General features: G+C 38.2%; 1 protein-coding gene across 2 annotated transcripts in view; it reads right to left on the minus strand.

The window, feature by feature from the left end:
- LOC149177362 (uncharacterized) overlaps positions 1-13296 on the minus strand; it is a 168581-nt gene that overhangs the window by 72654 nt on the left and 82631 nt on the right. For both annotated transcript variants that reach the window (XM_089420103.1, XM_089420102.1), the window contains exons 9-10: positions 610-778; positions 297-522 (exon numbers count right to left, since the gene is read on the minus strand). In XM_089420103.1, the coding sequence (XP_089276229.1) occupies positions 297-522; positions 610-778 (395 nt within the window). The remainder of the gene's footprint in view (positions 1-296; positions 523-609; positions 779-13296) is intronic.

The raw sequence follows: 13296 nt of genomic DNA on the forward strand, positions 1-13296 counted from the left end.
CTGCAACAACGTGTTTGCATCTCACAAAGGTCAACCTCAAGCCAAACAGCTCTACTTTACATATCTTGTAGAGGCATATACCATGGCCCTTTCTATAAGTGATCTGAGAAACTTAGATCATATGCACCAAGGCTTCTTATCTTTGTAGTCTTTACATACCTCTCGCATCTGGTCATTACTGCCTATCTCTTATTATTGTTCACCTTGGAGAGAATACACATTTAATCGTAACCCAAAATGAACAGTAGAAAAAATATGGGTAAAAAATACTGACAAAATAAAACTATACTCTTTACCTGGTACAATGGTTGCAGTAATTCCATGCCTGAACAAGGCCCCGTCCCCAACCGCCGCAGCCCAGACATTTTTTAAACTTAGAAGCAGATGTATTTCCATCACTAGCTTTTTCACTTCCAGACGAAACACCAATTTTATTGTCACTCCGAATATTTCCAGAAACTGAAGCTTTTGGACGCTCCCACTGTGATACATTTGTTTTGATATTATAGTAATACTTTTGACCTGCAATCCAAAATGGACAACATTTAAGTGGCACCCATAAGATTATTCAAACAAACAAATCAGACAATTTTATCATGTGAAGCACACCTGTTGTATTTTCAATGGCTTCTTCCCAATCCTCAGGTAAAGGTGGAAGGGATGGGGGTGGTGGAGGTGGAGGAAGGACAACTGTTTCAACAGGTCGTTCCCATTGACTTTTTCCAGTAATTTCATTATAATAGTACACATGGCCACTTTCAGAATCAGTTGCTTCAACCTGAAATAAAACAACTTATTAAATATTCGTTGAACCAAATGACTGTACCAAGTGATTAGCACTAATTTCTGAAAATGAGTATCAACTCTCACAGTATTAATTCACAGATGTCTCTTAATCAAAGTTTACGCAATCCAAAAAATGTGTTTAAAATTTAAATCTTATCTGGAAAAATGAGATGCACAAGTTCAATAGCTTCCATTTCCTATGGCTGAATGAAATGTGTACAATAACCAAGGGTACTAACAATGACTGGCATGCTAATCCGAGCACAACTGACTTCATGTGTACATTCCATTCAAATTAAAGAAAAGAAAATCAACATTTCAATACCATATTCCAAGCATCATGATGATGTGGCAGTAGCATGCTTCTCATTGGAAGTTCAATGTTTCTAGTACTTGGTAATTACCAGAAGAGTTTGCATGAACCCCATACTGTTAGAATTATGGTGTAATCTGTACATGTGGCCATGGTCCAATCATATGTATCATCATGTACTTGTAATTATGGCTAAGGCCACATTTTATTTCATTTATTGTGTACTGTGTTTAAGGCAACCTAGTCAAACTTGATATGTAGGCTCAAAAGCCCTCTTGGGCTGTGTGCCCTTATAATGTGGGCTCATAAACCCTTATGAAAGGATGCCTCACTTGAATTGTGTATAAATATATGACTCAAGCTCTCATTTGTATCATCCTATTTCATCATCTTCTTGATTTACTATACAATGTGTGATGAGTCTAATGGCACTTAAATTTGACATTTTTCCTCTTGCGATTGGAATTTTTCTTGGGCACACTTGCGCCTTTCTGTTTTCAGCACATTCATGCTTAGCTTCTGCTCTCTCTGTCTCTCTTGCACTAGACCTATCTCTCTCTAGTGCACTTGCGAGGAGGTTATCTCAGAATTTGGGTGAAATTTGGTTCCATTGATTCTCTTGTTGATCCTTGTAATCTCAACACATATTCCAGGAACCTTATCTTTTTTTCACATGGCATCATTCCAGGTCTCTCAACAAGAGACAATTCCTCAAGTTGGATTATAATTACCAAGTAAGAGTCTGAATCAACACAGAGACAGCGAGGTCAATGTGTGCATCATCACAATATATGAGGGAATAGACTACTGCCTGGATTAGAGAATGGGGATCATCCATATTGAAACAGCCAATGTCAACCAATTTTAGGACAAAACCCTCCAAAACTGGTCTGCTCTGGACCTTCAAACTACTTTTGGGTCTGTTCAGGGTTCAAACAAAACAGTTCTGTTCCAGACTAGGTTGCGCACCATTTCACTCATAAAAGCACAAATAATAAAAACAAAAATAAACATAAAGTAACCTTCTAGAAGGCTCCTAAACCTAAATTAACCAGTGAATAAAGTGGTTTTATTGAAGGCTAAGGGAAGGCTAAATAACTGTGTGGGTAAAGTGAGCAACAGCAAAGCACGAGGATAAATCAGAGCTTGACCATGATGATAGATCAAATCTTGAGAGTACACTCTGATAGGATAAGCCTTGAGATTTGACATTCATAGATCAGACCTAAAGAGAAGATCTCGACACAAGGATAGATCACAACTTGACCAGCAATGGGGTCTAGGGTTTCGGCATTTAGGCATTTAGAGTTTTGTGATTTTCCCATTAAATATTCATTTTTGTAGGCATCAATGGGTCAAAAAAGAACTGGAATTTTCAGGTCTCATTTCATTTTTCATGGGATCCATTTCATGGGCTCCAGATATGTTTCCTTCTCCAGGCAGATCCAGAGCAGATCCACGAATCCTACACACATGGGTGGCCTATCCAGTAACACAGTGAAAAATTGAATATTTTAAATGTTTTTTTACCAGTTTGTCTAATTCCAGTTCAGTTCATAAAATTTGGGACAAATATATGTTCCACCAAGTTTCCAGGATGGGGGAGCACAAGAGCAGGGAAAGTTGAAACACACAAGGGGGATGTGGGAGACGACTGTTATTTTTTCAAAATCCAACAAAACTATTTAATGTGCTAATAAATTATTATACCCAGATTTTAATTTTAGCAAAAAACTCAAATCTGAATTCATGAACAGAAAATACTGTTGAGTTTCTAACAGATCTACATAGCGGAAACAGAAATCAGGCACATTAAATTGACAGAGCTTTTTACCATGGAAACTCAACTTGGGAAACCAGCATTCCTAATATATTTTTGTTTCAGCATGCAGAGGAAAACCAGAAATTTATTACAGCTACAAAACATGTCCCAGCACCTTGGAAATCGAGCCAAACAGATCTTCATGCCAAGCAGCAGTCTGCTGCCTCAATCTGCATGCCAACAGTGCCTAGATCAATGCGCCAACCAGTGTTGCGGGGGAGCGCCGCCCCCCCCCCCCTCTCGCTCCCACTCCCAATTCGCGCTCTGAGCGGGAGCGGCTCCGGAGCACCTCGGGAGCGCGCTCCCTACAAAAAAAACGCTCCCTGCCTTTTCGGGAGCATTTAGCCCTTTTTGCAAAAAAAAAAAAATTGCAGTAATGTTCCAAATGCAATTTTTTTTCAAAGAAACAAATAAGTTTTGAGTGGGTCAGCTTAATGATCAAGCTTATGGCCCTAGTATTGATATGCTATTCACGGTAATGTTAAATTCTTAAAGTAAAAGTGACATTATCCTTAATCTTCATTTTCATCTTTTTACTTAAATTTTTAACATTACCATGAAATGACTCGGGATGTTTGAGAGTGGTTCCAACCTTATTGGATTTCATATGGAGAAAGTAGAATTTTAGATTTCATTCAAAATCCAGCAGAATTATCAGTTTTTCAGGATTTCAGGATTGGGGGATTGCAATGTTTCCATTGAATTTTGTCATGTATTAGGGTATGGAACTCGTATTTAATCAAGAGCACCAATCCCTCTATGTACCTTGATGTTAGTGACATTGGTTGTCGAACTCCTCTATCATGACCCTCCTAAAAATGTACACATCACTCAAACAAAATCTTGACTTGACATGCTATGCTTTTTCTATCTTATGTTAATGCTTAGAGGGTGATATTAATGACAAATCCCTATACAGATACAAAGGTAATGACAAAGTTACCTCTGGATATTAATGCTTAGAGGGTGATATTAATGACAAAGATCCTGATTTTCCAACAAGACTAAAAAATTAGACATTTCTCGTGGTGGCAAGAGGCCCAAGCATAAGCAATAGATAATAGATTTACTTGTCTTTTCTAGTTTCTAGTAGTTTTTATAACTATTGACTCTTTCATATTTATTATGATATTTTTTAAACAATATATGACAATTTAAGTTTGAAGTTGGCAATTATAACTCATTAGTAATGAATTATGAATATGATGCTTCATGAGAGTTGAAAGTTGTTTCATTCATTTCATTTTATAACATTTCATTTCATGTTAGATATTATTTGTTGTAATGGTTACACTTAGCTTACAAGTACAACTTTGGTGATCAATGATGACAAACGTTATATATTGAATTTTGAAAACTTGAAACTTTAAGATTGATGAATCATGAGACTCAATATGTTGTATATTACTATGTTACTAACTTGTGGACGTGGTTGATAAGATTATAACTTCTAAATGATTGTTGTTATATGGTTCAATCTATGTTTTTGTATGTTTTTTATATCTAATTCATCATTCTACATGTTTTTGTTGACATATATGTATCAAAATCTAAAATATATATATATTATATAAAAAATGCTCTGGGATTTGCTCCCAAACTGAGAGCTTTTGAAAATGTCGCTCCTGCACCCGCTTTCGCTCCTGCCCCCAAGTAATACTGGTGCCAACAGTGCCTCGATCGGTGTGCTATTGTACGCTACTAGATTTCTGTGCACAGATCCCTATGCGTCCCTCTCACACGTGCAACCTGTCTAGGTTTGTGTGCCTGCCTTCCTCAATCTGTGTGCTGCCTTTTCCTCTCCTTTTCCTCACTCACTGCTCCTAGGCATGCATGCCAACTTCCTTGAAGTGTGTGTTACCTTTGGAATGCATGCCAAGATCTCCTCAAGCAATTACTTTTATAATTTTTCCTTTGCCTCATGATTCACGAAGTCAGCTTCGTGATTAACAAAATCATCCTCGTAATTCATGATCTCAAGATCTTTAACATTAATTAATTAATGTGCTTAGAAAAAAGAAAAAGTCACTTTGCTAGGAAATTTTGTCAAACATCTTCTACATGCTCAACACTAAGCTTACGTAGGATCACTTGTCCAAGCTACCAAAATTTAACACTACCTAATAGTGAGGAAAGTGTTTTGCATCACCCCCAGCTTATCTATAAAAAAGACGAACTTGCCTTTCATCAAAGCCTTTGTAAGGATGACTGCCACCTGCTCATCTATAGGTACATATTGCAGCTTCACTAACCCCTTCTGCACACAGTCCCGGATGAAGTGATACTTGTTTTCTATGTGTTTCGACTTATCATGAAACATTGGATTTTCCAAGAGCTTGATGCAGCTCTGATTGGCACAATGTATCACTATCAACAACACCTAATCAAATAGCCCCATGAGTAACTTTCAAAGCCAAATGGCCTCACATGATGCCAAGTTGGCTGCCATGTAATCAACCTCTGTAGAACTCAGTGCAACTAACTTTTGTTTCCTGTTGAACCAAGAAACAACTCTAGATCCCAAGCTGAAACAACCTTAAGTACTTTTCCTGTCAACTACGATGCCTGCCCAATCAACATCTGTATAACCCACTAGCTTCACTCCATATCCCCAGATATAGCTCAATCCATACTCAACTGTTCCACGCAGATACCTTAGGACATGTTTTGTTGATTCCCAGTGCACTCGCTTCAGCTCAACCATAAATTTAACGTGTATTGACAGAAAAACATATATATGGTCTAGTATTAACCAGATACATAAGAGAGCCAATCAGTTGTCAGTATAAAGTGGGGTCTACTACCTCTGACTTGGAAGTATCAATTTTCTTCCAATTAGTCACCATTGGCATAACCACAAGCTTGCACTCCTTCATCCTAAATCTCTTTAGGATCTCCACTGAGTACTTCCCTTGTCCATGTTGATTTTTCCTTGGCCCTTCAAAATCAGGTCTAAGTTTAACACACGATCATAAACACACTAAAATGCCACAACAAAAGCATTTTGCGCAGTGGAAAATGTACAGCAGTGAATCAATGTAATAGTACACAAGAAAAAATTTCAACCCAAAACTAGGTATAATACAACAAACATAGGGCTCTTGTACCAGGGATCATGGCCCTTATAATTAGCCTTGATACAAGAACAACTAGGGCTTGATGTCAACAACTTATGACAACCAATCTACCCTTGAACAATACACACTTGACTTACTTGCTGAAGGAGATCTCAACTCATCCATTTCAGTCCAAGTACCTTGAACACCTGGCAAGTCCTTTGGCACCCCTTCTGCTGCTCACAAGTACTTTTGCAACTTTAGAATGCTTGTATCTTCAGTTGACCAATCTACCTGTATAAATCACTCTTACTGCTCCAAGATCACTGAACTTAAGCTTCCAACAAATTGCCCGCTAGAAACCTCTTGTTGCTCCAAGAATGCCTACTCTTAGGGACTAGAATTCTACCCTCTTATCATTGATTTCATTGAACTAGGGCATCACCAAACAGCCCTCTTGAATGACTTCTTTGTTGCTCCAATATATCAATCGTTAGGGCACAAGACAAACTACCCTCCAACGACTTTCTTGCTGCACCAAGATGACAGTTCTTAGGCTTACCACCCGCCCCTCACACAATGCCTTAACACCCTATAAGGTGACTAAACTAAGGCATAATAAATTGTTGCCAAAACCTTATTGACAACCCTCCAACCTTAGCAACCCATCAACATAAGATCATAAGACATACCTCTTTCTAATCTCGGCTTAGTCACATAGTTCTAGGCAATACTTTTATTGTGGTACTCATCCTATTACAGTTTGGACCTATAGCCACCTCTGAACCTGCGGTCACACAATCACAAAAATGTGTGACAACACCCACCACAGACCTACAATCTATGCGTTGTTCGTTTAGACTCGACCCTTGCTCGACCTTATTCTTCCGACCCTAAACAGGGGTCTCGACCCTCTCCTTGCACACAAAAATCATTGCGGCCTAATCAAAAAAATTATAACAAATACAACCAGAACGTATGCCCAAAACTACTTGCATAACTCTCCTTGAATTCGATCTTCCAGAACACAAGAAAAGAGAAATAGATCATCCTTTTATCTTCCTCCTAGCTCAACTTCCTTGAGATCTGCGACTCCTGTGCTTATCTTCTTATGATGAACTGCTCTTGTGGATGTGTCTAAATGAACTTGACCTCATCTCTATTTATAATGATCTAGGTGGTGGTCCTTTGCACCAAGGGTCATGACTTATGCTCAGGCCATCCTAAGCAAAACTTGCTCAACCACCATTTACCATAGAAATAAAATCCATTTCATTTATTTTTTCACCACATCAGTGAAGTCCTATGTGCCCCTTATGCCTTCAAGGGTGCCCCTCGTGTTCTCAATGAATAAAATATAATCTTTCCATCTTGGTCTTGCACCCACAACTTTGAGTACAAAACCCACTACTTGGGTACATTGGCCACAAAACCACTTTTTTGTCGGTCAACTCCTCACAAACCCAATACTGCAGGGGTTGTGGGAGTACCTCCCAAGCTACACAAATCAACATTCCAAGGAAGATCTGCCCATCTCTCTACCACACTTTCAACTTAAGAAAGTAGTGCATCAACCTCCAAATCCTTCATGTCAAACTCTGAAACAAGATCCTTCTTGCAATCTTCAATGAGCTTCTTTGAACCTGTAAGAAACAAGTCATCTACATATAACACTGGAATGAGTGGCTCTCCCTTGACCAATATGTAGTACAGGTTTGAGTCAACATCACTCTTGCCGAAGCCCAAACCAAACAAACGGTTGTCTAACTTGGAATACCATGCATGTGGTGCTTGCTTGAGTCCATACAGTGCTCTCTTCAATCTACATATATGGGAATCCCTCCCATGCACCTCAAAACCCTCCAGGCACTCTATATAGACCTCTTCCTTGATCACACCATTAACAAATGTCATCTTAATGTCCACCTAGTGAATTTTTCAACCCATCTCTACAACAATGGAAATTTTTTATGAATATAATTTATATAAAAATAATGTAAATATAAATAATAATAACAATCATAATAATGATTAATTAGTGATTAGTATAGAAGAGGCATGTCTCTAAGGACATGTCCAGACATGAAGGGGTGCCTGCCTAGGTATATAAGCAAGACCCTCAATTGTAATCATCATCATCTAAAATCAATTCTCTTATACAATATTCAATACATATATATTTATTATCCTTAATGAATGTCTTCCTGTACCAAGAAATCTGAAGATTATTGCGTAGAACGAACTTTTTTAGTTGCATTGGTATCAAAGTTGTTCGATCCTCTAAGCCAATCTAATCTCGGCCTTTGGCCATCAACCCATCCATCAACTTCGTTGTCATTGTGATCAAGTGTTTCACTACATAGTTGGAGGTTCTCCATACTGTTGGATTTGTCGCAAGGCCTTTGACCATTGAAAAAAAAATGTAAAAAGAAAAAGTCAAAATATATTTTAAAAAGAGTATATATATATACATATATATAAGGAATTAAAAAACAAAAAAAGAGATTATAAAAAATAATAATAATACTTATAATTATATTAAAAAAAAAACAAAAAAATTATAAAAGGATTATATTATTTAAATTAACAAAAAACAAACAACGAACACACCGGTCATCAAGCAGCCATACTCGTGCCCTAGTTGTAGTCGTTGCCCAATAGGCCACATAGCCGCCACTGCCAATAGATCGCTATGAATCAAAATATAATGTTAAGTAGAATTGCTAGCTAGGTGGTATTCTTGCTGAACTCACTCAACTAAGCAGGATCTGTCAAACTCAAACTCCTATCCTCCAAAATCAGCTCTGGAGAAGCCCCTACAAATCTGCATAAAAACACGGGTTTTTAAATTTTTTGAGAGAAATATTAAAAAAAAACTGATTTTTGAAGAAAAATGGAACAAAAAGCAATGGCAAAAATTTCCTTGATTTACCCTCTAAATTTTTTGGAGAAAATCAGCTCCAAAATCCTCTAAAATCAGCTATGTAGCAAACCCAACAAAATAAAAATAAAAAATCTTCCACCAGATCCAAAAACCACTAAACAATACCCAAAGATCTCTGCGAAAAAAAAAAATCTTTGAATTAGCTCGAAAATCTACCAACCCAACAACTCTCCCAGACTCTAATTAGCTCTTCAAATCTGCAAAAAATCTCCCTCAGAACAACACTGCAAAAAACTCTCTGAATTATTCTCATCGAACTCAACTCAAGAATTGCAAGAGACTCGAATGAATAGTGTGAGTGAAATAGAGGGGGTGGGGATGTTTAAATAGCTTTAGGGGGGGCTAGAGTAGCATTAGAAACAAGGAAAAACAATAATAAATAAATAAATAAAAAGCATTTTTTATGCCCAAGCCGCGCAGTCTCTCAACCGGCTGGTTCGGTGACAAAACCAGCCACTTCGAAACCGGCCGGTTCGGTATTGAACCAGTCTTTTCCTATTCGGACCGATTTTGCCCCCAAACCAGTCGGACCGACCGATTCAGCTGAAACCAGTTCGGTTTCAATAACATTAGTCTTAGTAGCATCATTTACATCATATATTTGCATAATGGGTTTATAATGACTCAATAAATAGCTGATTGATGATCCGATCCTTTGAAAAAATTTGGCAAATCTACTTCCTTGGAACTTGGACAAAAAGTGTGCAACAATACCTAACCCTAATCTCCAAAGTGATGGATGGTTAAGATTAAATCCTAACCCACTTGAGATCAACGATAGAGAGTAGACCTAATTCACTAAAGTGAATAATTCACTTTTCTTTATAAAAACTTGGCCCAATAGCCAACATTAATTAATTAATTAATCAATGTGTTTTCCGAAGTTAGACTTAGGAAAGAATCATAAAAGTCAATAAATTAAGCAAGAACCTAGAGAAGTTTTGCACAACTTCTAGATGCTTGACACCTACCCTATGTAAAAGCACATGTTCAAACTATAATCATCAACAGGAAGTTCGTGTTTCCCAACACATGTGGTCACGAAAGACAAAAAGTCAACTTGGTCTCAAAATGTTCAAAATAAAGAGAAGATGAAATGACGTGTTGAAATTTTTCCAAACAGTAAAAGCATTGTGCAAAAATAGGTGGTCGAAGTGTTGATCTTTGGTAGCATCGGATGTGCTCTAAGCCTCAAAATTTGCAGGGAGGCTTGGACACATGCATTCCACAATACCCAGAAATCGTTTTGGGAAATTCCACCCGGAGACAGTTTTATTAAAATAATTAATTATTTTTAATGGGTCCCTAAGTCTAAACTTAGGAAATTAAAATAATTAAAGCGTATTAATCCATCTGTGGATGAAACTTCTAGAAGAAGATGAAGATCGAGTCCAAATGATCTGAGCCATTGATTAGAATCTAATCTGGGTCGTTGGTTCTCAACTGGAGGATTATAAGAAGGACTTCGATGGGCATTTGGAAAACACACTAGGCAAATACTCAGTTACCCGAGTAAGATCGATTTTCTCACTAGTCGAAGTTCGGCAAGAGGAAATCGATTCAGAGGGAGAGTTGCAGGTGAGGAGGAGAGAGAGGGTAGCAGCATCAATCAGAAGTGCAGGGTCAGAAGACGCAACGCAGAGGTTGTGACACAGAGGGACAGCATAGAGGCTGATGCTAGGACTGCACAGTCCCCACGCAGAAGCTGATGCAGTGAGACGTAGAGGGGGCAGCAGGTCCTCTCCTAGATCAGAATCTCACCAAGAAGTGTGAGAGAGTTGTCAGTAAATTTCTCACAAAGATTCCTCTTCTATTCTGCTGGTTGTATCTTGTACATGAGATTTTTGCTGAAGATTAATAAAGAAACCCTCATTTGTTGCACCGGTTTTCCCGCATTGGGTTTTTTCGGGGACAATTGTCCAAAAATAAGTGTCATTGTGATTATACTTGTGCTAGTATTTTTCCTTGCATTTACTTTCCAAAGTATTTTGATTGTGAAGGCTGTAGTAGAATTTATTTCGATATGTACCGTAGAAACACCGATTAACTTATTTCTAAATTAATAAGTAGAAGAAATAATATCAGTCACTGCAATTTCACATGGTATCAGAGTTGAGTTAAGCAAGAGAGCAGAGCCGGAAGAGCCGAGCGCTGAAGAGAAGAAGGGAAAATGTCGCGTAAGCAGCAAATCGAAGCCCCAGAGGGATTACACAATCCAGGCTAGGAAGGCAAGATTTTTGTGGAAAATCTCTCTCTAAGTGAGTCGACAGAGACGTAGGATTTCCAGATCAAAATTTTTCAGCGGCAGAGGGAACAGCATAGCAGTAGATTCAACGCAGAACAGGCTTCATGTGAAAATTCCTAATCCTTAAGGAACCCCTAGTGCAGCAAATCTGAATCTACTTCACCTACTTGATTTTAATATACATTATCAAGTTATTCTCTGAATATTGAAGCAAATTACTTCTGCATCCTACACTACTTTAAATTTGATTTCATGAAACAGAAAACTGAGCAAAGAACAAGATACATCGGACACATTTGTTTTTGGGCAAAATTGTCCTCAGAAAAGCCCAATGCGGGAAAATCGGTGCAGCAGCTCTGAGGGTTTTCTATTATTAAGCAATGGTTTTGAATACAATGTTGGATGCCCTCTTGGCAATCCAATGACAAAGAAAATACAATGGCGGAAAAACTGGGGAGATTTACCTCACTTCACCCGACAGATTCCGGCTGATCCAGCAGCAAAACTGGCTAACCCCGGCTATCTCTGCGTTGGCCCTGCATAGGCCCTACGTCAGCTTTACAAGCCCTACGTTAGTTCTGCACTGTCTCTTTTGCCTACTGCGTCAACCTTCCCGATTATTATGGCAGTTCCGGCTTTTTGCGTGAGGGCAGTTACTGCTTCTGTGCTAGCCCTTTTGGCCTTATGTCAGGCATGCGTGAGCCTAGATTGGCCCAACGTCTATCCTTCTAGCTGTTGCGCTGCCTCCACTAGCTTCTCTCTACCTCTCTGTCAGTGTTCCGAACTATCCATGCCCCTCTACTGCAGAATGATCCCTCAATTCAAATTCTCAGCTTCCTAGCCCCATAAATCAAACTCCAGATCAATTCGTTCTCTCTGTGTATGTTTCTAAATGAGCCCCAAGCCTCCTCCTTATACTTTTCTCGTTGAGAATTCAATAGCCGAGATTAAGTCTCTAATCAACGGCTAAGATTAAAACTTGACTTGATCTGCCTTCTAGATCATTCTCACCAATATTTTGATTAATACCCATTAATATTTTAATTTTCCACGTTTAGACTTACGAACCCCATTAAAAATATTAATTATTTTAATAAAATACAATCCGGGTGGAATTTCACCAAACAGTTTCCGGGTTCTTTAGAAATCATGTGCCTTAGCCTCTCCACCAATTTTCATGGCCAAAGCACATTTGATGCTACCAAAAACTAACACTCCCTCTTAGCGAGGAAAGTGCTCTAGCAACAATGTCCTACTACATGTTGCTATGTCTCTGAAGCACCTCCTTTCCACACTGTTGCTGCCACCAGCACTGTGTTGTTGCTACTGTACTACTACACATGACACTACCACTGCCATTGTTGCATTTGTACTACAGCGCCCTCTCAAATGTTGCATCTGTTATGCTGCTAACACTGCATTCGTACTCCAACTCAGTTGCTGAGAGAAGCAATTGAAAAACATCCAAAATTACTGAACTTAATTGCGTTCAGAATAATACCATGAATGTTGGAATCTTACTGCTACTAGTCTTTGAACCTCTAAATCTTTTGCGTTTCTGCTAAGGTTATTGTCATAAACCCTAGATCACATCATCAAGACTTAAAGCAACTTAGTCAAGAAATCAGTCTCATTCTATCTAGGGCCTCAATATTACTTTCAAAGACATGACAGACTCTTATGATTTACTGCAAACCCTAGATTCCATCTTCAAGACACAAAGCTTTAGATATCAATAATTTAATCAAATAAAAATTCTACTATACATGTTAGATTCTACTAGGGTTTGTTGCAAACCCTAGATTTTATGATCATATTGGAAACAATATCATCACATCCTAGAATATCAATCTTCTACTAGGGCATTGTTACAAACCCTAAAATTCACAAAGCATCAACAATTAGGTTAGCATACTCACATATATATACTAGGATTTCACACATTAACATTTCTCATCAATAAACCCAAGGCACAAGCATCAAAGTTAGAGATATAATGAATTTTCTCTAGGCTAGGTTTTCGATCAAACATACGAACATACACCTAGGGTTTCATTCCTAGGAGCTTACTATAGATATTATAAGGGTTTTGCTCATAAACCCTGATTCATCAAACCCTAAAGATCTAGG

Source organism: Pinus tabuliformis, chromosome 4_1 (assembly GCF_031772625.1).
Source record: "Pinus tabuliformis cultivar Carrire ecotype Pingquan chromosome 4_1, CPIR1, whole genome shotgun sequence".
NCBI classification, from domain to species: domain Eukaryota; kingdom Viridiplantae; phylum Streptophyta; class Pinopsida; order Pinales; family Pinaceae; genus Pinus; species Pinus tabuliformis.